The 23,906-nt window shown below is 47.6% G+C and overlaps 1 protein-coding gene across 1 annotated transcript in view; it reads left to right on the top strand.

The window, feature by feature from the left end:
- The window catches only part of ptchd4 (patched domain containing 4), a 43,799-nt gene extending 21,144 nt beyond the window's left edge, over positions 1 to 22,655 (top strand). Inside the window, exon 3 of the mRNA XM_068577757.1 lies at positions 19,737 to 22,655. Coding sequence (XP_068433858.1) covers positions 19,737 to 21,412 — 1,676 coding nt within the window. The 3' untranslated portion in view covers positions 21,413 to 22,655. The remainder of the gene's footprint in view (positions 1 to 19,736) is intronic.
- The last annotated feature ends 1,251 nt before the right edge of the window (positions 22,656 to 23,906 follow it).

Below are 23,906 nucleotides of genomic sequence, written 5' to 3'. Positions count from 1 at the left end.
CCGCAGAAACACTTGAGCTGCCGTTGACCGGCGCGAAATTGCTCTCTCATGCGGAAGTGCGCATGCGCAGTGGTAGACGGATATTTGAATCTCTTCTTCTTCTTTATCTTCTTCTTCTGCTTCTTTTATGGCAGTTGGCGGTTTTTTCTTCTCTCTCGCTTTATTGAACATGTATTGTCAACAGACATTCAGCAGTTTAAGATTAAGATGTAAAAAGTACATGTCAATCAAATGAGATCTGAAAAACTATCAAAATATAATAAAGAAACAATGGTATTATCAAATCAATGTATCTTAAACAGGGGCTAAAGAAAATATTTTAATATTTATTTCATTATTTAAAATATAATATTAAAGTAGTATATATATATATATATATATATATATATATATATATATATATATATATATATATATATATATATATATGTGTATATATATATATATATATATATATATATATATATATGTTTTATTTATGTGTGTTTGTGTGTTTACTGACACATGCACAGTGGTCTTAGTTACCTCAGTAGATGCCCAACTCACTATACTAAGTTTTCTCAACTTAACATTTTCAGTGGATTCCACTCCTCATTAATAAAATTGAGATTTTGAGTTAGTTCAACTTTTTTCAACGATATTTGTTGACTCAACTTAAAAAAATGTGTTAGGACAACAAATTTGAAGTTGGGCTTTTTAGAGTGTATATATATATATCATTTCTGGTCCTCTCTTTGCTTCCTCAGACAGCCCGGCTTCATTTAAGCTGCAGTACATCTTGCGTTTCCTCCTCAGGTCACTGCTTCCCGGGGGCTTTGGGCCGTCTGACATAACTGATGTTTAAGTAAGACTCTGGAACAGGAGGCTGGATACGCTGCCTGTGACCTAGAAGCAGAGGAGAGGAGGAGAGGAGGAGAGGAGGTGCGATGAGGGGGCGGGGAGGTGAGAGATGCTGAAGAGGAGAGTCAAGGAGGAAAGAGTGAGGAGGGAAAAAAACATGTGTGATGTACAGTATCAAACTAAAAGAGAGTGCCGAGGGAGAGAGGACGGACAGATACAGAGGGAAAGAGGAGAGGGACAGGAAGTCACAGAAGAGGGGAGGAGGTGGGGAAAGAGAGGGGGGGAGGAGGAGAGGGGGAAGAAGTGGGGAAGGAGAGGAAGAGGAGGTGGGGAAGGAGAGGGAGAGGAGATGGAAGGAGAGGGAGAGGGAGACGAGGTGGGGAAGGAGAAGGACGGGAGGTGGGGAGGGAGGGGGAGAAGAGGTGGAAGGAGAGGGAGAGGTGGGGAAGAAGAGGGAGAGGTGGGGAAGAAGAGGGAGAGGAGATGGAAAGAGAGGGAGAGGAGGTGGAAGGAGAGGGAGGAGGAGGTGGGGAAGGAGAGGGAGAGGAGGTGGGGAAGGAGAGGCAGAAGAGGTGGAAGGAGAGGGAGAGGTGGGGAAGGAGAGGGAGAGGAGGTGGAAGGAGAGGGAGGGGAGGAGGTGGAAGGAGAGGGAGAGGACTTAATGGAGGCTGTAACTCCATGTGACAGGACCCGGGAGGCAGCAGATGTCCGGCCTCCTCTCTGGAGGTCCTGGCAGAGACACGCCCCTCTCACTATATCAACGCCACATCAGGGCAGATGCTGACATGGAAACTGATACCAAGAAGAAATGGCAGTGTGGCGCCCCCTGCTGACTCCTGCAGGTTGAATGGGAACGATGCGTTGTCCATCAGGTGGTGTGAGGGAGTCCGGCAGTGTGTGAGCAGGTGGAAGTGGTTCATGGCAGCTTTCAGTAGGGATCCTTATGAGGAGTTTATTAATCAAGCAGAAAACAAACCAGGAAATAAAACAAATATCTAGGAGCCCAAATAAAATGTCTTTTCCTTGTAAAGACGGAGCGTCAAAGGTATCCTCATACGGCCGGTTGTTTTTTATCTCACGCAGAGTTTCTCCACATGTTTTGTTTTCCTACTAAAGCCGAGCAACACGTGTGTAGTTCCTCTTGTTACAGGAACATCTGGGTCGATGCAACACAACTACTGCGTTAGGTCTGCAGACGCTGTGTTAGCTGAAACCAACAGAACACCTGAACCCAAGCAGTTTGTGAACGAGTGTCATCAAACTAACACAACTAAGGCCGTTCTTCAGGTTTTACTTCTGGCAGATGAGCCAAGAACTGAGTCCAAAGTACACAACCACCCCATGACAGGAGACTGTCTTCAGCGCCGCCATCCCATCATGCACCAAAACCTCTGAAGCCAACGCACAGATCCTTCACTTCCTGACCCACGTCTGTGTCACAGCAGTAGTATCTGTTAAAGACATGGACACAGCAGTACTATAGACATGTACACAGCAGTACTATAGACATGTACACAGCAGTACTATAGACATGTACACAGCAGTACTATAGACATGTACACAGCAGTACTATAGACATGTACACAGCAGTACTATAGACATGTACACAGCAGTACTATAGACATGTACACAGCAGTACTATAGACATGTACACAGCAGTACTATAGACATGTACACAGCAGTACTATAGACATGTACACAGCAGTACTATAGACATGTACACAGCAGTACTATAGACATGTACACAGCAGTACTATAGACATGTACACAGCAGTACTATAGACATGTACACAGCAGTACTATAGACATGTACACAGCAGTACTATAGACATGTACACAGCAGTACTATAGACATGTACACAGCAGTATTATCTGTTAAAGACATGTACACAGCAGTACTATAGACATGTACACAGCAGTACTATAGACATGTACACAGCAGTACTATCTGTTAAAGACATGGACACAGCAGTACTATAGACATGTACACAGCAGTACTATAGACATGTACACAGCAGTACTATAGACATGTACACAGCAGTACTATAGACATGTACACAGCAGTACTATAGACATGTACACAGCAGTACTATAGACATGTACACAGCAGTACTATAGACATGTACACAGCAGTACTATAGACATGTACACAGCAGTATTATCTGTTAAAGACATGTACACAGCAGTACTATAGACATGTACACAGCAGTACTATAGACATGTACACAGCAGTATTATCTGTTAAAGACATGTACACAGCAGTACTATAGACATGTACACAGCAGTACTATAGACATGTACACAGCAGTACTATAGACATGTACACAGCAGTTCTATAGACATGTACACAGCAGTATTATAGACATGTACACAGCAGTACTATAGACATGTACACAGCAGTATTATAGACATGTACACAGCAGTACTATAGACATGTACACAGCAGTACTATAGACATGTACACAGCAGTACTATAGACATGTACACAGCAGTACTATATACATGTACACAGCAGTACTATAGACATGTACACAGCAGTACTATGGGATGTACACAGCAGTACTATAGACATGTACACAGCAGTATTATGGGATGTACACAGCAGTACTATAGACATGTACACAGCAGTACTATAGACATGTACACAGCAGTACTATAGATATGTACACAGCAGTATTATGGGATGTACACAGCAGTACTATAGACATGTACACAGCAGTACTATAGACATGTACACAGCAGTACTATAGACATGTACACAGCAGTATTATGGGATGTGCACAGCAGATGTGTTTGATAAAGTAATTTGAATGACGTCACTGCAACACCAGAATGGGAGAAAGTCGGCGGCTGTGGACGGAGCTGACTGGAGGACTTACCTGGAAATGGCGGACGACAACAGGCCCAGGTGCTAGAACCGGGTCTCCTGGACTGAACTGATGTCCCTCTGCATGTGGCTCATGCAACTTCTTCCTGTGAGACTGACACAAGGCTTCCTGTGCCATACTGCCAGCGCCAAACAAACACTGTCTAAAACTCGTCTCACTGGCAGCTCAGAAGCAACACAGCCGTCTCTCAGCGCTGCCAAGCCACCGAGGACAGAATGTTTCCTCTGGGCCAAAGCCTGTGCTGTGTTGCAGGCCTCTTCCTCGTCTCCATCCAGCTCGGTGCAGGATGCACAACGGAGATTCAGGGTGTGGTGGGACCTCCACAGGGCCTCTGGCTTCGTGCATGACAAGCCGATGAATGGTTCTGTTTAATGCGCAAGAACTTTAACACCCGCCCGAGCACATGGGATGAGACGTAGACCCGTGGTCGCTCTGGACCAGCTTAGGAATGCTGGATGTGGAAATAAACTGTAGCGCCTGAACCCCTGCTGAGTCCTGACTGACCTCAGCAGACAGGCGGCCCGGTGGTCTGACCCATCAGCATGAGCAACCGTTCACGACCGGGTTTGGACCCACAGTCCACATTGAGCGGTGTAAACGGGTCACTGTAAAGCGGCTGCAGTGCCGCAGGCTTGAACGTTGGATTTTCCCGTTAACGCAGACATGACGGACACACCCCTCTTCACTCGAGGGCCAACAGAAATGTTTCAGGATGTTCAGGCATGTTTTCTGGACAACGAAGTGTTGTCATGGATGCAGCTGCTCTGCGTGAGCCGCACGCTGCCGCGTTCCTGAGACTCCTTCATGGACGCATGACGGGCGTAGCTGCTGCCGCTACTGAAGGCTTGGCTCGTCCGCCTCGCTCTCCTGTTCATGTGTCTGCATGTGCTTCATGAGGTCCAGCGGGTCAGGGCAGCGAGTCGTAGTTTCCTCATCAGAACCGTCTGTCTGGATGTGTCTCGGTGAGGAGAGCACGTCTCTCCTTCCTCTGGTCCTCTCAGTCTGCTTCTCTCTCTCTTTCTCTTGTGGTAGGAAAGAGGTTTCTTCATGTCCTGCAAAGTGACGTCCACCTCGCTGCAGCGCTGCTCGTGAGTTACTGCTGGAAGAGTCTTTACTCTGTGGAAGGTCCTGTGATAACTGTTGTTATCAGCCTTAGTTATCTGTTCAGTTTCTTCTCTCATACTTTAAGGCCTTTTCATGTTTTTAATGGAAGAATATTTTGAAACTTGACTGCTATCCCTGTGCTAATGTCTTAGCCTGCAGCTATGTGTTGGCCACAGTGTGAACAAGGATCTTTGCTGAAGCAGAGGTGCACACAGTCACACTGCACAGTCCCATGGTTCCTCTGAGCTGTGATACACACTACAGAGCTCATTATCTTATCTGAACGTAGTCCCTCTGGCCTTCAGCGTGTTCTGGCTCCCTTCATCTCCTCCTTGGAACATAGAGGGATATTTAAATCCCCTCTGTGCAAAAGTGGTAGAATGTTATCATGGAATCTTTGAAAGGAGTGCAACGGTAAAGGCTTGTAGCTTGTAGAAAAACAAGTACCTGCCACAGTGTTTAAAATGTCCTCAACCGAGAAGCTCCAGCTCCAGAGCCCCCTGCTGGCGGCCTGGATTGTCTCTTTTCTTCTTAGTGGTTTCTGGGCGTCTTCAGAGAGCCTCTGGGCCCATGTGGGGTGTAGCTCCAGCTCACCAGCAGCGTGTGAAGCTTTGTCAAACACACGGCTGTCAGCCGCTCGCCTGCAGCGTGTATGGGCCAGAGTGGCGGTACATGGCAATGAAGCGTGCACTTTGGCTGCGTTCATTCTAAATCCAGCACCTTGCTGCGGCATTGTGGGTATCTGTGTGTCTGCGAGTGTTTATTTGTGCTTTAGAAGCTGCTGTGAAACACTCACTGCTTTGTTCTGAATAACGCTGCTCCTCCCTGCTCATTGACCCAACTCTGAACGCTCACAACCGACAATATGGTACGGAGCGCTTTAACAGAATCACGGACATATTACACACACACACACACACACACACATATATATATATATATATATATATATATATATATATATATATATATATATATATATATATATATATATACACACACATTAGACTAAATTTGAAATTCAGAGCATCAATAAAGCAGCAAACAACTGTTTGCAATGTAAAGATATAGTGTTGTTCCGTCGTGTGTGTATGTGTGCGTGTGTGTGTGTGTGTGTGTGTGCGTGTGTGTGTGTGTGCGTGCGTGCGTGCGTGCGTGTGTGTGTGTGTGTGTGTGTGTGCGTGTGTGTGTGTGATGTAATACCAGCTTCTCAGCCTCTCTTTGGTGTTTTCAGCTGGTTCTGTTGCCCCTAATTGACTCTTCGCTAAGTCCCGCCCTCGTGCTTACGCTGGCCAATCACAGCGTGGCCGGCCAGCTCTGCAGGGCTCGACTACTATCTGGCTCTTTTTCAAACTCTCATAGAGTTGTTTCAGATTTTCTTTATTTAAAAGCTTTTTTGTGGATCTGGAGTGAAAACAAAATGTTGTTGTGACGGTCATGAATAAATAAAAAGGACACGTAACCAATGAATTACATCCTGTGACTATTTCATTGTGTTGATTGTCGCTGGAAGCCTCAGCGTTGGCCGACCTCGTCCTGGCTGTCAGCTGAGGTGTCTCACTGCGTCCGGCCTTCAGGCCTCGTCACTCCTGCAGCGCCTCCTCTTCTCTAGACTCTCACTGCTGAAGCTACTGAATTAAAGGTGTTTGCATCGTCTGCAGTAAGTGTTGAGTGTGTTCCTCTTCTGTCACATGGAGCCAGGTTGTGACTCCAGCTGGTCAAGAACAGTGTTGTTGCTTCGTTGTGTTGTCTCCTGTCTCCTTCAGGTGGCGTGGTGCTTCACCTCCACACTGTGGTCTCTGGGCTGCAGCGTCTATATTTACCTGTGTAACCTGTTTCTGCTGCTCAGTCGCTCTGACGTCCTGAATCTGTCTCTCAAATGTCTGGTTCTCCCTGAAATAGCCTTTTCGTTGTTTTAAGAAACGAGGCGGTAGTGACCGTGTGGCTGCGTGGTCGCTCTGAGGGGGCGGGGCTTAGAAGGATCATTTGGCTTCCCTGATATTGAATAGTTGGATATTCAGACTTAAAGGCTCACTGTGGATGTGTGTTTTTTCTATTTGAAGTGGCTTCAGGTATCCTATGACAACTTGTACCGTCTGCACTACTATTTGCATCTCATTTGAGCTGCGACACATTCCTTCTCATGGAGCGATCCTTCAACCTGAGGTAGATGTGATTGGTTGGTTTTTAGAAAGACCCGCCTCAACATGTCACTTGGAATACCAGTTAAGTCTAAATAAAACCCCTCAGACCTCCAGCACGGTGTCGTCTGGAGCAGCAGCACTGACAGTCGGCGCGGCGGCTCCATCGCTGGAAAGTGGGCGGCGTTTTAAACCACCAAAGCATCCATCCTTGTCTGGCCTCTTCATGGAGCCCGCGAGGCGGAGTGGCCGGCTGAAAGCCGCTCCTGAGTGAGGTCAGGATGACGACCCAACCGGTGGAAATGTGTCAGCGCTTTAAGAACCCTGAGAGCACGAGGCAAAATAACTCTTCAGCCAGAGTGGAGCCAAATTACACTCTGACCTGAAGGGCCAAGTGTTGCAGTCCGGCCTGTCACGGGCAGGCGTGGCTCTGGCAGCACCAGCGCACTGGGCAGCTTTTACTCCGTCTGGATGAAGCCAAATATAAAGAGGAAACCTGTGAAATATATACAAAGACAAGCTGCAGGAGTGGAGCGTCTTGGCACAAAGACACAGAGCCGAGCGTCGCTCTCAGTGACTTCACATTTCATTCAGCTGCTGCTTTCATCCAAAGAGACTTACAATGAAGCGACGATGCAGTTAGTGACAGTGTGGCGCCATGGTCGCTCTGAGGGGGCGGGGCATAGACGAGGGGGTTCGGTACAGATGTGTGTTTTTTATTATTAAACGTTGCTGTGGGAAGCTATAACAACCTGTACAGGCTGAATTTGTAACAAACTTGGATGCATTCCTTCTCATTGAGCAATGCTGTAAACCGACCTGCGGCAAGTGTGACTGGTTGCTTTGAGTCAGGAAGTATCTCACCAGAAAACAAGCAAATAAAACAAAAAAGCAAACCTTCCAGGCAAATATTGCAGACTCCATATCCGACGCCACGGCGCTCCCGAAGGTGACGCCGCACAGGAATGTGACAAACACAAAGTTTGCATCTGGAGCTCAAAGACTTGTCTGTGAAGCGGACGACGTAAAGCTGTGTCACGGTTTCTCCTCCACCCGTTTCACCACAGCCTGCTTCAACGTGGCGGTGCAGCTGAAGCATTCTCCTCCTGCACCATCAAGCGAGCGCCGCGTCGGGCGGGTGGAGCGAGTGGCGCCACGCGGGACAGGCTCCGCCTCTTGGTTCAGTGTGGAGCGTCTCCTCCAGGACATCTGCCTTGTCATCTGCAAGCCGGCCAATTACTGCTGAGCGAGCCTGTCACTTCCTGCTCTCTCTGGATACGAGACGGCTGTTGGAAGCGTAAGAGCAGGAAGTCGGAGGAGTGAAAAGGGAAGCGACCCGTGAAAGATACATGCGGCGACATCGCAGAGGAAGGAGCTTCGTCTTCCTCCCCCAGGTGACGAGCCTCGATGAGCTCAGTGTGTTGATCTTCATTCATCACCAACAACATGCAGCAAGTCCCACAAGGACGCGCTCATTCGGCTCAGCATGAACAGTGTCCATGGCTGCGTTGTGTGCTTTATTTTTGGGGAAAAGTCAAACAGGAAATGGGTTCCACCGTATCAGACATACTTCCCTTCGTTCCCTCCATAGCAGTGCTTTTGGTGGCCACAGCGGTTCCTTTAAAGCCCAGAGCCGCACTGGGAGGTGATGTCACCACCAGAAACCAGTAGCAGCGCCTCAGGTGTGTCCTGCTGTCGCTGTGAGGTCACCAGGCACCTGGGGGAGGAGTCACTGCGTCCATTTGGGATGTGCCATGTTCATTTGGGAGTCCAAGTCTTCTTCAAGTCTTTGAGCTTGAATCCAAGTCTTCAGTCTCGTGTTTGACGTGAAGTTCAGATGAACTCTCGTCACGCCGCCGGTACCCAACAGCAGGCCGAAGCGGATCTGAGCTGAAGGAGGTTCTGCTGAACCGACAGGCTCTGATGCACTGAGTCAGATCTTATAGGCGTCAAGAATAACTTATCATAAAAACCAACCTCTGGAGCTGATGGGCCGGCCTGCTTCTGTCGCTCATGAGAGGCATCGGTGCCACGCTGTGAAGAACGAGTGAGAGGTTTCTTGTAGCAACTTGAACGGGTCTTCAGGTAGCCATGGATAAAGGTCCAAGAGGCAGAAGGGTTTACATGTTGAGCCGTTGCTCTTCTGGTCACATCCATGGCGGCTGCGTTTGGGTCGTTCAGGCTTCATGAAGCTTCTTTGGGACTCGTCCTCTGTCCTGAGCTGTGGGGACTCTTCTCTTCCTGGCCCTCCATGTCCCACAGACTGAAGGGTTTCCGTCCTGAGGGCTGATAGATGAACAGCGACGCTCCACATTCGCAGCTCGTCGCGCGCGGCGGCGTCCCGGCTGATGGGGACCCGCCCACCGCGGCTTCCTGCCTGTTTCTACAGCCGGGCGGGTCGATGGACACGCGGCGGCTTCAGGGCCGTGATGAAGGACTGCAGCACCATGAAGCAGCGCTGCACATCCGTCAATCTGGCTCCATGATGACACCGTCCCGGACGGAAAAACAGCTCGTTTGTGGAAGCTTGTTGCCGTGGGCAACTGTTTTTTTACCCTGGGATGTGAACGTAGCCCCGGTCGCTCTCCAGTGCCACGTTGTGCTGTCGTTGGTCTCGCCCCGCTCCGTGCTGCTCTGACAGCAGTAACCTCGGCTCCTCACTGGACGGAGCGTCCTGTAACCAAAGCAGACGGCAGAGCAACACAGTGTGTGTGTCTGCACCACCTCCCCACACTGCCCTGGGGACCCGGCCTGTGGGCGAGTCCAGGAGGACGCTGCATGCTTCCTGGGAAGAGGAAGCGTGGTGATGTTTACCTGAACGCACTGCAACAGCACTGTGTGCCAGTCCTGCAGGACACAACTGTCACGCTGCAGCCTCACTAAAACTCACAATCAGGTTACACTATCATGTTACACTATCATGTTACACTATCATGTTACACAATCATGTTACATCACTATGACAACGTGATAACTCCAGTGGGTTTCTTTGTAATGAGTGTGAACACAACACAGGCCGAACTAATACACACACACACACACACACACACACACACACACACATATATATATATATATATATATATATATATATATATATATATATATATATATATATATACATATATATAAATATATATATATATATATATATATATATATATATACATATACATATATATATATATATATAGGACGCTATATATATATATATATATATATATATGTATATGTATATATATATATATATATATATATGCAAGACATGTGTCGTGTGAGTGATGTTCTCAGCTCTACTCTCCTCATTACGTCAGAAAGTATTGATCGTCACGTCACTGTCAGACTTACCCGGCTCAGGAGATAGTTGACCTACAAAGACACACACACAGACACACAAAGACGGAGACACACATGCACACAGACAGACACACACTCACACACACACACTCACACACACACATCAGCTCAACGAGTAGCATGGTAGCATGTGAACACACACGTGGGTCTTTTCATGCTCTTGTGATCTTTTCAAAAGATACAAACGAGTCGGTGCGTTTACGAGCTAATGCTGCTAATGCTAGCATATGTGTATTTAAAGTACTACGTGTGTGTTGTTTTTCACCCGCATGGAGCGACGTGGTAGAATGAACTGAGCCGCTCGCTGGCCTGGTGACAGATCCTTCAAGGGAGACATATGACATGCATTAATCGGGCAGATGCATAATTCTCCTCTGACGTGTGTGTCGAGGGAGTAATGAGAACCGAAGCCGCCGGATTCAGGTCGTTATCGCGCTGCAACAGCTCTCTGGTGCACGGGCCCTGAAGAGAGGAGATGATGAGACACAATGATCGGTGGACATCCTTTTAATTTGGTCTGGAGATGGCGGATCAGTTAATCATCTTCAGATGGAAGTCACAGCAGAAAAGAGCCGTTACTCACACAACGAGAGCCAGTTTGTTTAAGTCAGAGTGAGCTTCAAGCTGCATGCATGCGCGTCATCTCGCCTCTACCTTCTGGAGAAGAGATGGCTCGAGTGCCAAATGAAGCTAGAGGCTGTTGTTGGGTTGATGTTGTGTATCGGTGTCTTCATCTTGCTAAATATGAGTGACATCAAAAGGAGAGATGAGCGACCTCGGCCTTGAAGCATCAGCAGCCTGTTGCTGCTGCTGCTGCAGCATCAGCAGCAACAGGCTGCTGATGCTGCTGCTGCTGCTGCACGGAGCTGTGCAGCTGTTCTCCCTGAGGCCCTGCAGGTCCTCCAACATTCACACAGCAACAATGGTTTCTATGGCTGAGAGCTGCGACTAAAGAATAATACAAGAAATAAAGAAACTTTTGACCTCTCTGTTATGAACATAACTGTTATGAACATAGCTGTTATGAACATAACTGTTATGAACATAGCTGTTATGAACATAGCTGTTATGAACATAACTGTTATGAACATAGCTGTAATGAACATAGCTGTTATGAACATAACTGTTATGAACATAACTGTTATGAACATAGCTGTAATGAACATAACTGTTATGAACATAACTGTAATGAACATAGCTGTAATGAACATAACTGTTATGAACATAACTGTAATGAACATAGCTGTAATGAACATAACTGTTATGAACATAGCTGTTATGAACATAACTGTTATGAACATAACTGTTATGAACATAGCTGTTATGAACATAGCTGTTATGAACATAACTGTTATGAACATAGCTGTTATGAACATAGCTGTTATGAACATAGCTGTTATGAACATAGCTGTAATGAGTTTGGTTTTAATTGGTTGAATCATAATTAGTGAGTTATCCTCACTTTCATTTCTCAAACCTGGCTGAAAGTCATGTTCAACCCTCTGCATGAGAAACAGAAGCCACGCTGGCAGTCTGGCCGTTGGTGAGACATCGATGGGCGAGAGACAACGAGCAGGTGTGTAGCGAGCTAATCCATTTTTGGCGCGCAGCAGGAAGTGGGGTCTCAGAAGGACCCCGCCTGAACGTGGCTAAATATAGCATGAAAGAGTGGCTCCTGCATATTTGATGGCTCCATCCAGCTTCCTGTGTCTGTCGTGGCATTTGTGTTCACGTCGTGTCACTGATCGCTTGTGAACTCGCGTCACATCAAAGACGAGAGCCTGGCGGCCATGTTTCCCTCTCGGTTGTTTCAGACTCATGTTCGTAGGTTTGGGTTTTGCTTGTCAGTCGTGTTGAATATCACTCGCTCGGGAGAAGAATGAAGTGTGTGATGAGTTTGGAGCTGAAGTGCTCTCTGTTGTGTTGTGAACAGTGGCACTCAAAGGGGAAACATAAATGCATCAAATAAATGATTCTATAATTCAAGCGTCTCAACCTCTTCCTCTCATTACCTTTCTGGATTCCATCAAAAGCCCAAACAGCTGAGCAAACATCTGCACAGCAGCATAGGGCCGCGCAGTGATTAAAATAATAATAATGCTGATTTTGCAGTTGCCTGTGTAGATTACATCATGTAGCATATCTGATGCTTCTGGTTGGCCGTCTGCACCATGACGCGCTCTGAAGGCAGAACATGAACACCAGAGATTACACTTAGTTAATTACTTCATTACACTTAGTTAATTACTTCATTACACTTCATTACACTTAGTTAATTACTTCATTACACTTAGTTAATTACACTTTGTTTCCACGTAGCCCGATGATAACTTGAATGAGGGATAAAACAATACAATTTCTCTTAGACTTTTCAAATGTCATCAGACTAAAATCAATAAATTCTGACCGAAATATTACATATTTTGTGTGTGTTGTGACCATAGACCCACACACAATATGCTGTATAGAAGAAGACTAGAAACTAGAGATTGAGACATAAACTCATGTTTACAATGTTTACTGAGGGAATACATCAAGAGAGAAGTAGAGTCACTTATATAGACTTCTATACAACCAGAGGAGTCGCCCTCTGGTGGTCAGGAGAGAGAATGCAGCTTTAACACATGAAGCATAGACTTCTATACAACCAGAGGAGTCGCCCCCTGGTGGTCAGGAGAGAGAATGCAGCTTTAATACATGAAGCATAGACTTCTATACAACCAGAGGAGTCGCCCCCTGGTGGTCAGGAGAGAGAATGCAGCTTTAACACATGAAGCGTAGACTTCTATACAACCAGAGGAGTCGGCCCCTGGTGGTCAGGAGAGAGAATGCAGCTTTAACACATGAAGCATAGACTTCTATACAACCAGAGGAGTCGCCCCCTGGTGGTCAGGAGAGAGAATGCAGCTCTAACACATGAAGCATAGACTTCTATACAACCAGAGGAGTCGCCCCCTGGTGGTCAGGAGACAGAATGCAGCTCTAACACATGAAGCATAGACTTCTATACAACCAGAGGAGTCGCCCCCTGGTGGTCAGGAGACAGAATGCAGCTCTAACACATGAAGCATAGACTTCTATACAACCAGAGGAGTCGCCCCCTGGTGGTCAGGAGAGAGAATGCAGCTCTAACACATGAAGCATAGACTTCTATACAACCAGAGGAGTCGCTGAATGCAGTGCAGCATTGAAGCTCCTCCAGTGAATGAATCCTCTCAGGCAGCTTCCTGCCAGAGTCTCAGAGATCTCACCAAAGCCAGAGTCACGTTTGACAGAGCTTTATTGTTCCTGTGAGGTCGAACATGTGAACCTATAAAGTGACGGATTCAAACAAAAGCAATAAATGAACAATAACTAAATGCAGACGTGCGTACATGTGTCCATGCAACTCACCGACTGGAGATAGAAGAAGCACTCAGCTTGATTTTAAATGAAACCAGCAGACATCTGCTGAGCCAGATTTGATTTTTACTGCAAAACCTGCTGCTGGAAAGACAGAAAGTAAACATGCCATGGATGTGAAGTCCATGTTTTGCTGCAGAAGAGCAGCAGCAATATACTTTCCTCCCAGAAGGAGAGAGCTAAAATATGCAAAATACCAAATGTAATGGCTCACACCCGGAGGCCGAACCCAGACGCCTCCTCACCCTCCAGGATCCTGCAGAATGTGGGAGAGTGTGTCCAATAGCATAGAGATAACACGGGAAAGGCAATACTGCAGTTATTAAAAACACAGCGCCACAGAATTTGTATTCCTTCTTTTTTTTCTCTTTGCAAAATGAAAATTGTGTTTGCTTTCCTTCAGCTGCAGTGAAGCGACTCTTGAAGCCTCACGTGTCCATGACGGCTCAGCGTGAGCGGTGAAGCAATCTGAAGGTTGAGCAGCTGAAAGCCAACTGGCTTCCACACGTGAAGTGTTCCTCTAAAACACCAAATGTGACTCAATATTCAAGAGTCAAAATGTATATCGGTTTTTAATTTCTACCTTCAGTGCTATTTGTTAATCTCGATGTTTTCCAGATGAGTTTAAAGCTCTCGGCCATAACGATGTCTGCCTTCTCTCAGATATGAAATGTTTATGACGCTCTGCTCTTTCTACCAGACAGAAAACCCACAGCGAAGGTCTCGCATGGCCGTGTGATTTCTGGAAAGAGACATTTCAATAAACTTCCATCGCACTTCCAACACCGCGAGCTCATTAGCATATGGTGCCTTTTGAGAAAAGGCCGACGTCTCCACGTCTGAGTCACATCAAAAACTGTCTTAATTAATAAATAGAACTCCATGTGACTGGAAAATGTTTTTATTGTATTGTGATGACGGATGTCCTCTCCCTCAGGGTTCTTCCTGGTTTCACTGTCTTCATTTGGGAGGTTGTTCCTGACCCGGTGTGAGGTCCTGGGACAGGATGTCATGAGGTCATGTACATGTCATGGACAGTTCAATTGGAGAAACCTCCTTCTTGGTAGCAAAAGACCTCAAGAGAAGTGAGATCCAGAGCGCGTGATCACACTGACCTGGATGTGACGCTCTTGCCTCCCCTCCGTGTGGTTTTATAGGTTTCTATTGAGTTTGCATCACTCCTCTGTGGCGGCACCTCCTCTGTGAGATTAGCTCCTCCGTCTTCTCCGCCTGTGTGACAAGCCGGCGTGGTTACCGGGCGTCCTGATTGGAGGAGCCCCGCGGTGGGCGGGACCGCCGCCACGCTCGCTCCACATGTGATGGACGAGTGTCGAGGGCGCCGCAGACGTTTTGGAGCAGTGATGTAGTTTAATGACTCGGTGGTCTTTCTTCCAGGGAGGGCCGTGCAGGAGGGAAGCAAATGCCGGCCGAGCCTCACGCGTCTTCTCCCTCTCGCGTCTTCTCCCTCTGGAGATGCGCCGCCTCCTGCATCTCCACGCGTCCATCAGAGCTGCAGCGTCCCGTCCCTCTGGGGTCCGGCTCTCCAGACGCTGCCGGGCGGCTGGAGAGCCGGGAGGAGCTGACGGAGGCTCTGCAGCTGCTGTCTGGGTCCAAGAGTTCACCAGCGCCGCAGACACAAGAGTTAGCAAAGGCCACCGGCTAAATCTGTATTACTGACTAGATAATTAGCAGAATGAAATGCACATGCAATAAAAAAACAGCCAAGGTCAGAGCCACATTATCATAAATATAAGTACCTGTTGGATTTGACTGCACTGCGTAACAATGCTCCCGCCAAGTAAGAGGTTCATAACTGACTTTAATAAAACGATATGGCAGTTCAGCTCAGAACAGGTCACCCCGTGCTTCTTAGTGAGCGTTGCTAGCTGATGGCAGATGCTCTCCTCATAGGTGATGTCACACTGAGGGAGACCAAAGCAGAGTTCTCACTTCTGTCGCTGAAAGATTTCACGTGGTGTTTCCATGCAGCGATCCGAATGCACATTCCTAACGAGCCGCTTTGGAAACGGCAGAATCCGATAGAACGTCTGCACATGTGTAAAATGATTTGAAGCTTGCTAAAGAGCTTCAGTCAAACTGAGTCCTGAGAGCTCGCTCCATCTTAGTGTTCACGGGTTGAAAGGCCGAGGCAGCTTCTTTAGTTGCTGGTTCGCTCCCTCTTCTCTTGAGTCTTACTGGCAGGTTGCAGCCGTGTGACCAACCGTCCAATCAGGAGCCACCGAGCTGCAGCTCTCAGGGTCGATGAGAGCAACAAGTCCACTTGGTGACGACCGCCCGCAGCTTCTTTTCTACGCAGAGTGTTGGTGTTAATACCTGGTGCTGAAACGTAAGCCCCTCCCACTGATGTGGAAACCCATTTCCAGACAAACCGCTGAGGACATGATGTCATTGTCCTCAGCGGCAGCTACACTGGTGTAAAAAGCCAAATCCTGCAGCCTGAGAAGCAGAATGTGAATGTTTCTGCAGGTTGACATTGCTGATAACAGCCTGTCATTATCCATCCTGATGCCCAGTCAGGGCACTCAGCTGTGAGCCTCCAGAGTGTGTTACACCACCTGCAGAGTGTGTGTGTGTGTGTGTGTGTGTGTGTGTGTGTGTGTGTGTGTGTGTGTGTGTGTGTGTGTGTGTGAAGGGAGGCAGCGGTTCATTTGTCTGCATGTGGGTGTTTGCACCAGAGTGGAGGTGAAGAAGGCGAGAGCAGCAGAGGAGAGCGGCCTCCCCTGCAGACTCATAAAGTTCTGTGCGTGTGTGTGTGTGTGTGTGTGTGTGTGTGTGTGTGTGTGTGTGTGTTTAGGGGACATCCCGGGCACACGGGTTGAGTTTTATGGCTGTAATAATCGTGCATGTGACCTCTCTCTCGGTGTCGTTGCTGCGTTGCTTCAGCCAGAGCGTCCTGCGTCACCGCTCCGTCTTCCTGCATCAGAGTCAACATGTGATGTTCAGCTTCGCATCCTTCAGCATTCAGACACTCACAGAGTTGTCGGTTTGCAGCAAATGTGCTTAACATGGAGCGTCAGGCCAGCAGCATGTGCTCCTCTCCCTCCGGCTGCGTTCAGTGTGGCGCTACATTCACCTGCTTCCTTCATCTGCCCACTGGTGGACGCAGAAACGAGCTGGAGCTTAACTTACTGCAAGGACGGTGACAAACTCTGAGCGCCGCGCCTCACCTTCCACTCACCTGCCCTGACCAGTGTGGCGGCCATTGATTGAAGTATTATTAATTATGACACATCTTCATCAAACCTTGCAGTTAGTGAAGAGCTGAAGCTGTGTTACTTTGCTTTGTATGAGTACACACACACACACACACACACACACACGCGTGTCATTCTGCGTTATAAACCTAGAGGGTTAATTGTATCGGCAGCGTTTCTTTTCCTGATCTATTTAGTGAAGCTCAATGTTATTTAAGCCTCTTGGTGTTTAAACGTCGCTGCGTGTGAATATGTTTAACAACTCATCTCAACCTGGGAACTGGTTTCTGTGGAGCGTTTTAACTCAGTCATGTGTTTGTTTCCCTTCCTGAGCGTCATCGTGAGTCTGAAGCTTCCTCCTCACGATGGACCAATCACGTGACGGCAACGTTCAGCTCCATACCACAAAGATAAATTACAGGTTTTGTTCAAAATAAAGAAAGCTTGTTTTAGCAACAGGTTTTAGGAGATGTGGCGTGATGTCCGCGCTGTTGGCGTTGCTGAGTTGCTGAGTTGCTGAGTTGCCGCTGGAGCTTTCTTAGTTGCACATGGAGGAGACACGAGACCAGCGAGCTCATTCTGATCTGTGCTGTCTCTCCTCTCTCAACGCTCTGATTGGGATTCTTCTCACTTTTGAGCGCCGAGCTTTCAAAGAGAAACTCCTTCCCCACACACACACACACACACACACACACACACACACACACACACAGAGGCATGGCAGGTGTGAAGTCTACCACTCACACTGATGGAAGGAGCTGCTCTTACTAGAAAGCACGTGTGTGTGTGTGTGTGTGTGTGTGTGTGTGTGTGTGTGTGTGTGTGTGTGTGTGTGTGTGTGTGTGTGTGTGTGAGCAGAGCCCCAATCCATTTCTTGATTTGCAGTAAATCCATGTGTCACATCAACGTGTGTGTTCCAGCTTCATGTTTCTTATGATCGCTCATTATGGATCATTTGGTTTTGTAGTTATTGATGAAGGCTCTCAGGGCGTCCTGGTGCCAGGGCTCCCGCCTCAGGAAAGTCTTCTTCCCACCAGCATGATGTTCACGTCCTACAATCAGAGTGAATAGACAATAGCAGTGTGTCCTTTGTGGGTCAGCGTGCGCCTCACAGCGCCCCCAGGTGGTCTCTTCTGGAGAGAAGACGTGACGACACAATGCAACAACGGACGCCTCAGAACAACAAGCCCACCAGAGATCACCAACATACAGTATTGTATCTGTGGATCCTTGTCATCCTCCTCCAGCCATCACTGTAACAGTAACGCTGTTTCCCATCATGACGAGCAGCTCACGTGCTACTTAGCATCCTCTGTGCTAACCGCTGAAGCCAGAGCTCCAGACTTCCTGTAACGTTGAGCTCTTCTTTCAACGGACACGAACAAACGATGTGCAGCGGTGAAAAAGCAGCCGGCCAGCTCATTACAAAGACACACTCCTTTAAAGTTACTTCACTCTGTTTCTCTCTGAGTTTCAGTTACAATCTCACCTGCTGGACTTGAAAGAACCTTTTAAAGCCGGGTGACATCCAGCGTGCACGGGCCGAGCCGGTGTTCACTCGCACTGAAACATCCACATGATGGAGGGAGTAGATAGCGCATTCCCTCGCAGCAGCTTCCCCCTCATCAGAAATGCAGCTCAGGCATTTTACAAATAAATCATCGGCGTGTGTGTGCGGGCGTTCCTGTGTGGGAGGGTTTGCAGCGTGCAGCAAAACCTTTGAACGTTGTGTATTCATGTCTATATTTTTCAAGTGAACATCCCACAGATTTGACTCACATGAATGGGCTGCTGCTGCTGCTTGTTACAGAGGACCGGCCTATATTTCAGATATGAGGAGGACAGGAGCCTGTCTCTCTGTTACAGGAGTCTAACAAAGGATGTTCGGATTTACATTTTATTTTTAATCTGTTCAAAACCGTCCAGCAGCTTTGTCAGAACATCCTGAAAACACCACAAAAGCATGCGGGCATTGTCCCTGCAGCGTGCTGGAGGGTGCGCTGGGCTTGGGGGCCTCTGGGGGCAGCGTTGCACAGCCTGACGCATTTACTGCTTTTATAAAAACACTCCAGTAAATTGAGACGCCAGCTCGTTGACCACAGAGCGCTCAGAGAAAACATACAAGAATGTTTGTTTGATTTTGCAATCATTACCAAGAGGTTGGTGTGAACCCTCTGCAGGAATAACGACTGGACACGCCAACAAGGTTTTAATAATCTACTGGACACGCCAACAAGGTTTTAATAATCTACTGGACACGCCAACAAGGTTTTAATAATCTACTGGTTAACAATGAAGGAGGGGTCAGAAGACCTTTTCATCTAAAACTATTCAGAATGTTCCTCAACGAAGAAACATGATATAACAATATGACAGATTCATGTTATTACATTTAGTTAGTTATGAACCAGTTCGCTGTTTTTTTAAAAATACTTGCATTAGTTTTGGGACAAAACATGACATCTGAAGAAATGGCGTAGTTATGGTGGCACAAGGTTTAAAGATACAATCTTTAAATCATCTCGGTGCTTATTTGCACCGTGATATGTTTAAATCTGAAGATCTGAAGATTAGTAAATCAGATATGGTGCAGCGTTACAAAAATGTAGTTGTAAGGAACCGGAGCCTCCTGATGATGCTGTTCCTCAGAGGAGACCACACCCACCTCACTTCCTGGGAATGGTAACATTATGCAAAGAGAGCGATTTCCCATGTTGTGTTTGAAGTCCTCAGCGCTAACACGTCAATGCAAACATCCTTCTGACTGACTTCTCTCTCTTTGCTTGCAGGCCATGGAACCAAAGGGGTGTTTGAGCTGCTGGCAGGTTGGAGGAGGACGAGGGAAAACCTCCCCTTCAAGGAGCGCGTGGCGGACGCTTTTGCCGATGTGATGGTGTGCTACACCATGACCAGCTCGCTCTACATCATCACCTTCGGCATGGGAGCCAGCCCTTTCACCAACATCGAGTCGGTGAAGATCTTCTGCCAGAGCATGTGCGTGGCCATCCTGGTCAACTACTTCTACGTGTTCTCCTTCTACGGCTCCTGCCTGGTGTTTGCCGGACAGCTGGAGCAGAACCGCTACCACAGTGTGTTCTGCTGTAAGATCCCCTCGGTGGAGTACCTGGACCGCCAGCCCACGTGGTTCAAAACCATGATGAGCGACGGCCACGACTTGTCCACGCACCACGACAGCGTCCCCTACCAGAACCACTTCATCCAGCACTTCCTGCGTGAGCACTACACAGAATGGATTACCAACACCTACGTCAAACCCTTTGTGGTCATTCTCTATCTCATCTACGCCTCTTTCTCATTCATGGGATGTTTACAGATCAGTGACGGATCAAACGTAGTGAACCTGCTGGCCAGTAACTCCCCGAGTGTTTCCTACGCTATGACGCAGCAGAAATACTTCAGTAACTACAGTCCTGTGATCGGGTTCTACATTTACGAGCCCATCGAGTACTGGAACTCCACGGTGCAGGAGCATCTGAAGACCCTGAGTCACGGCTTCAACAAGATCTCTTGGATGGACAACTTTTTCCACTACCTGCGTGTGGTGAACGTGAGCGCGTCGACCAAGGGCGACTTCATCAGCATCCTCAAGGGCTCCTTCCTGCGCAGCCCGGAGTACCAGCACTTCACCGAGGACATCATATTCTCCAAGAACCGCGAGACGGATGAGTACGACATCATCGCCTCGCGGATGTACCTGGTGGCGCGGACGACGGAGAAGAAGCGCGAGGAGGTGGTGGAGCTTCTGGAAAAGCTTCGTCCCTTGATGCTGATCAACAGCATCAAGTTCATCGCCTTCAATCCCACCTTTGTGTTCATGGACCGCTACAGCTCCTCTGTCATCTCGCCCATCCTGACCTCAGGCTTCAGCGTACTCACAATCCTCATCCTCACTTTCTTCCTGGTCATCAACCCGTTGGGGAACTTCTGGCTCATCCTCACGGTGACGTCTGTGGAGCTGGGCGTCTTGGGTTTGATGACCCTCTGGAACGTCGGCATGGACAGCATCTCAATCCTGTGCCTTATTTATACCCTCAACTTCGCCATGGATCACTGTGTACCACACCTGTACACTTTTGTGCTGGCCTCCGAGCACACGAGGACGCAGTGCATCAAGTTGGCACTGGAGGAGCACGGGGCGGCCATCCTGCAGAACGCATCCTGCTTCGTGATCGGGATCATGCCCCTGGTGTTTGTGCCTTCCAATCTGACCTACACACTGTTCAAGTGCTCCCTCCTCACGGCGGGCTGCACCGTGCTGCACTGCTTTGTCATCCTGCCCGTCTTCCTGACCTTCTTCCCGCCGTCCAAAAAGAGACACAAGAAAAAGAAACGGGCCAAGCGCAAAGAGCGAGAGAGGGAGAGGGAGCGGGAGAGGGAACGAGAGAGGGAGGAGATAGAGTGCATTGAAGTCAGGGAGAATCCTGATCACGTGACAAACGTCTGAGTGGTTTGTAATTTTAGCAATGAGTATCGGTGGTTATCCGTCAGTCATTGGTGGATGAGAGGTGTCCTCCAATGGTGAGGTGCTCTCGAGCTGAAGGGGAGTCTGAGAAGTCCCCTCAGGAGTGGGAACTGGTCACTCCCAACCAATAGCCGCTAAGCTGGCCAGAGTAGAGCGCAGCCCCGCTGGTCAGTCCTCCAGGCCTTCAGGCGGACAGTGTATCCCATTTGCACAAACTGCACCATGCCCGTGGTTCTAACGCTCTTTCCCAACCATTTGGTATAGAAACTGAGTGAGTTCCCAGAACTTATGCTGGCTAAGTCTGGAAGTAAATTCCAATCAAACGGCATGAGAGTGCGTTAACATATTAGCAGCTCTCTGTTCATCTCCTGCCGCCCTGATCTCAAAAGAAGTGAGGGAGGGCGCATGGCAGTCTGTTAAGCCAAGGACAAGCTGATGTACAAATGAGACGTCTGCACACGCGCCTTACTGCTCACACCTTGAAACAAGCAAAGAGAAACACAAGTGAATTCAGTGGAAGGAGATGAACTGCGGAGAGCAGACAACTTGCTTTTCTGAGACAGCTGATCTGGGCAGATGGCATACACTGTGTCCGTTATGAAGAATGATCTTGCACATTGCATCGGGCAAATTGAATCGTCAAGGTTTCATAAGAGCAGGAGACAAATATTCCTGCTTTATTCCAGAGGTCAAATAAGGTCGTAGGCGATGGCAAAAAGAACTGCAGTGGGCTGCGGCTTATGAAGAGCAAGTGATAAGTGACTGCTGTGCAGCAGTGTTTTTAAAAGGCAGTAAGCCGCAGTACGACTCATCCTGAACCGCACCAGACCAGAGAAACCAAAAGCGAAGGCTGTTTCCAGTACTGGAAATATAGAACTTTCTTGCAGGTCGATGACAAACGAAAGTTCCTGAGAGAGTGTGAATGTCTTTGTGTTACACTCACAAAACGCCTACTGGCACTGGAACGAGCTCTGAATGTGATCTGAAACTAGCAGCGGTGCCAAATAGTGTACATATGTTTCTGTTTGACAGAGTTCTATAATAGCAACGAAAAGTCTCAGTAAATTTAAACTTTCACAGAAACCACAAATCATTAATTGTTGAAGCTAATTTGAAGGATTGCTATTTAGTGTCGTTTGGGTTTGTGAAGCGGGCTTTAAATGAAGCGGGCTTTGAATGAAGCGGGCTTTAAATTAAGCGGGCTTTGAAGGAAGCGGGCTTTGAATGAAGCGGGCTTTGAATGAAGCGGGCTTTAACTGAAGCGGGCTTTGAATGAAGCGGGCTTTAAATGAAGCAGGCTTTAATTGAAGCGGGCTTTAACTGAAGCGGGTTTTGAATGAAGCGGGCTTTAAATGAAGCAGGCTTTAATTGAAGCGGGCTTTGAATGAAGCGGGCTTTAACTGAAGCGGGCTTTGAATGAAGCGGGCTTTAACTGAAGCGGGCTTTGAATGAAGCAGGCTTTAAATGAAGCAGGCTTTAATTGAAGCGGGCTTTAACTGAAGCGGGTTTTGAATGAAGCGGGCTTTAAATGAAGCAGGCTTTAATTGAAGCGGGCTTTGAATGAAGCGGGCTTTAACTGAAGCGGGCTTTGAATGAAGCGGGTTTTGAATGAAGCGGGCTTTAACTGAAGCGGGCTTTGAATGAAGCGGGTTTTGAATGAAGCGGGCTTTAACTGAAGCGGGCTTTGAATGAAGCGGGCTTTAAATGAAGCGGGCTTTGAATGAAGCGGGCTTTAACTGAAGCGAAGCTGGGTTTGTTAAGTAGACTCTGAATAGTGTGAAGAAACAGATAAAGTAGTGAAACTAAAACATTTGGGGTTTTGTTCCAGAAGTAAAGAAACATTTTTCAAAACCGTTGGCATTTGTAATAAAAGTAATTACTATTAATCCAGCCCTTTAGCATTATCTTTGTATTTCGTTCACTCCATTTGTCTAGAAAAAGATTTTCAAAAGAAAATTGCATCATTATTGCTTCATGAACATCTGAGTTTTTACCACCTTTTAAAGCGACACTAATCTTTATTGTTGACGATGGATCAAAATACAAAGCTCATACGCAGAAGGTGATCCTAGTGACAAGGCCACAGATGAACATGAGTCTGTTCCCTCAGCTCGGTGCTGTAGCGTCGTCATCCCTGTGGGCCAGCAGCCTTCCTGGATGGTTCACTGGCACGACTCATCAAGCTCTTCCAGCAGCACGCAGCTTTCATTCAGCCTCTCTCTGCTACCTTCCCAGCAACAAATAGCAGACTGAGTGATGTGGTGGATATAGCATTTAGCGGCTAAAGAGCCACATGTGCATCAGGAGCCGGTGGAGACCAAAACAGAGCTTGAAGAAGAAGAATATTGGACTGACAACACAACGGCAAACGGCTGCTAATATTGCTCCTCATCTGCTCGATGTGTAAATAAGCGATTGCTTTCAAATACATCAGAACTTTTTGAGGTGATAATTTGTCAAAATGTGTTTTTCAGCA

Source organism: Clinocottus analis, unplaced genomic scaffold (genome assembly GCF_023055335.1).
Source record: "Clinocottus analis isolate CAN_PGR_092001 unplaced genomic scaffold, fCliAna1.0.p SCAF_15, whole genome shotgun sequence".
NCBI classification, from domain to species: domain Eukaryota; kingdom Metazoa; phylum Chordata; class Actinopteri; order Perciformes; family Cottidae; genus Clinocottus; species Clinocottus analis.
The sequence above is the reverse complement of the archived record's forward strand: the minus strand, read 5'-3'. Positions and strand labels throughout refer to the sequence as shown.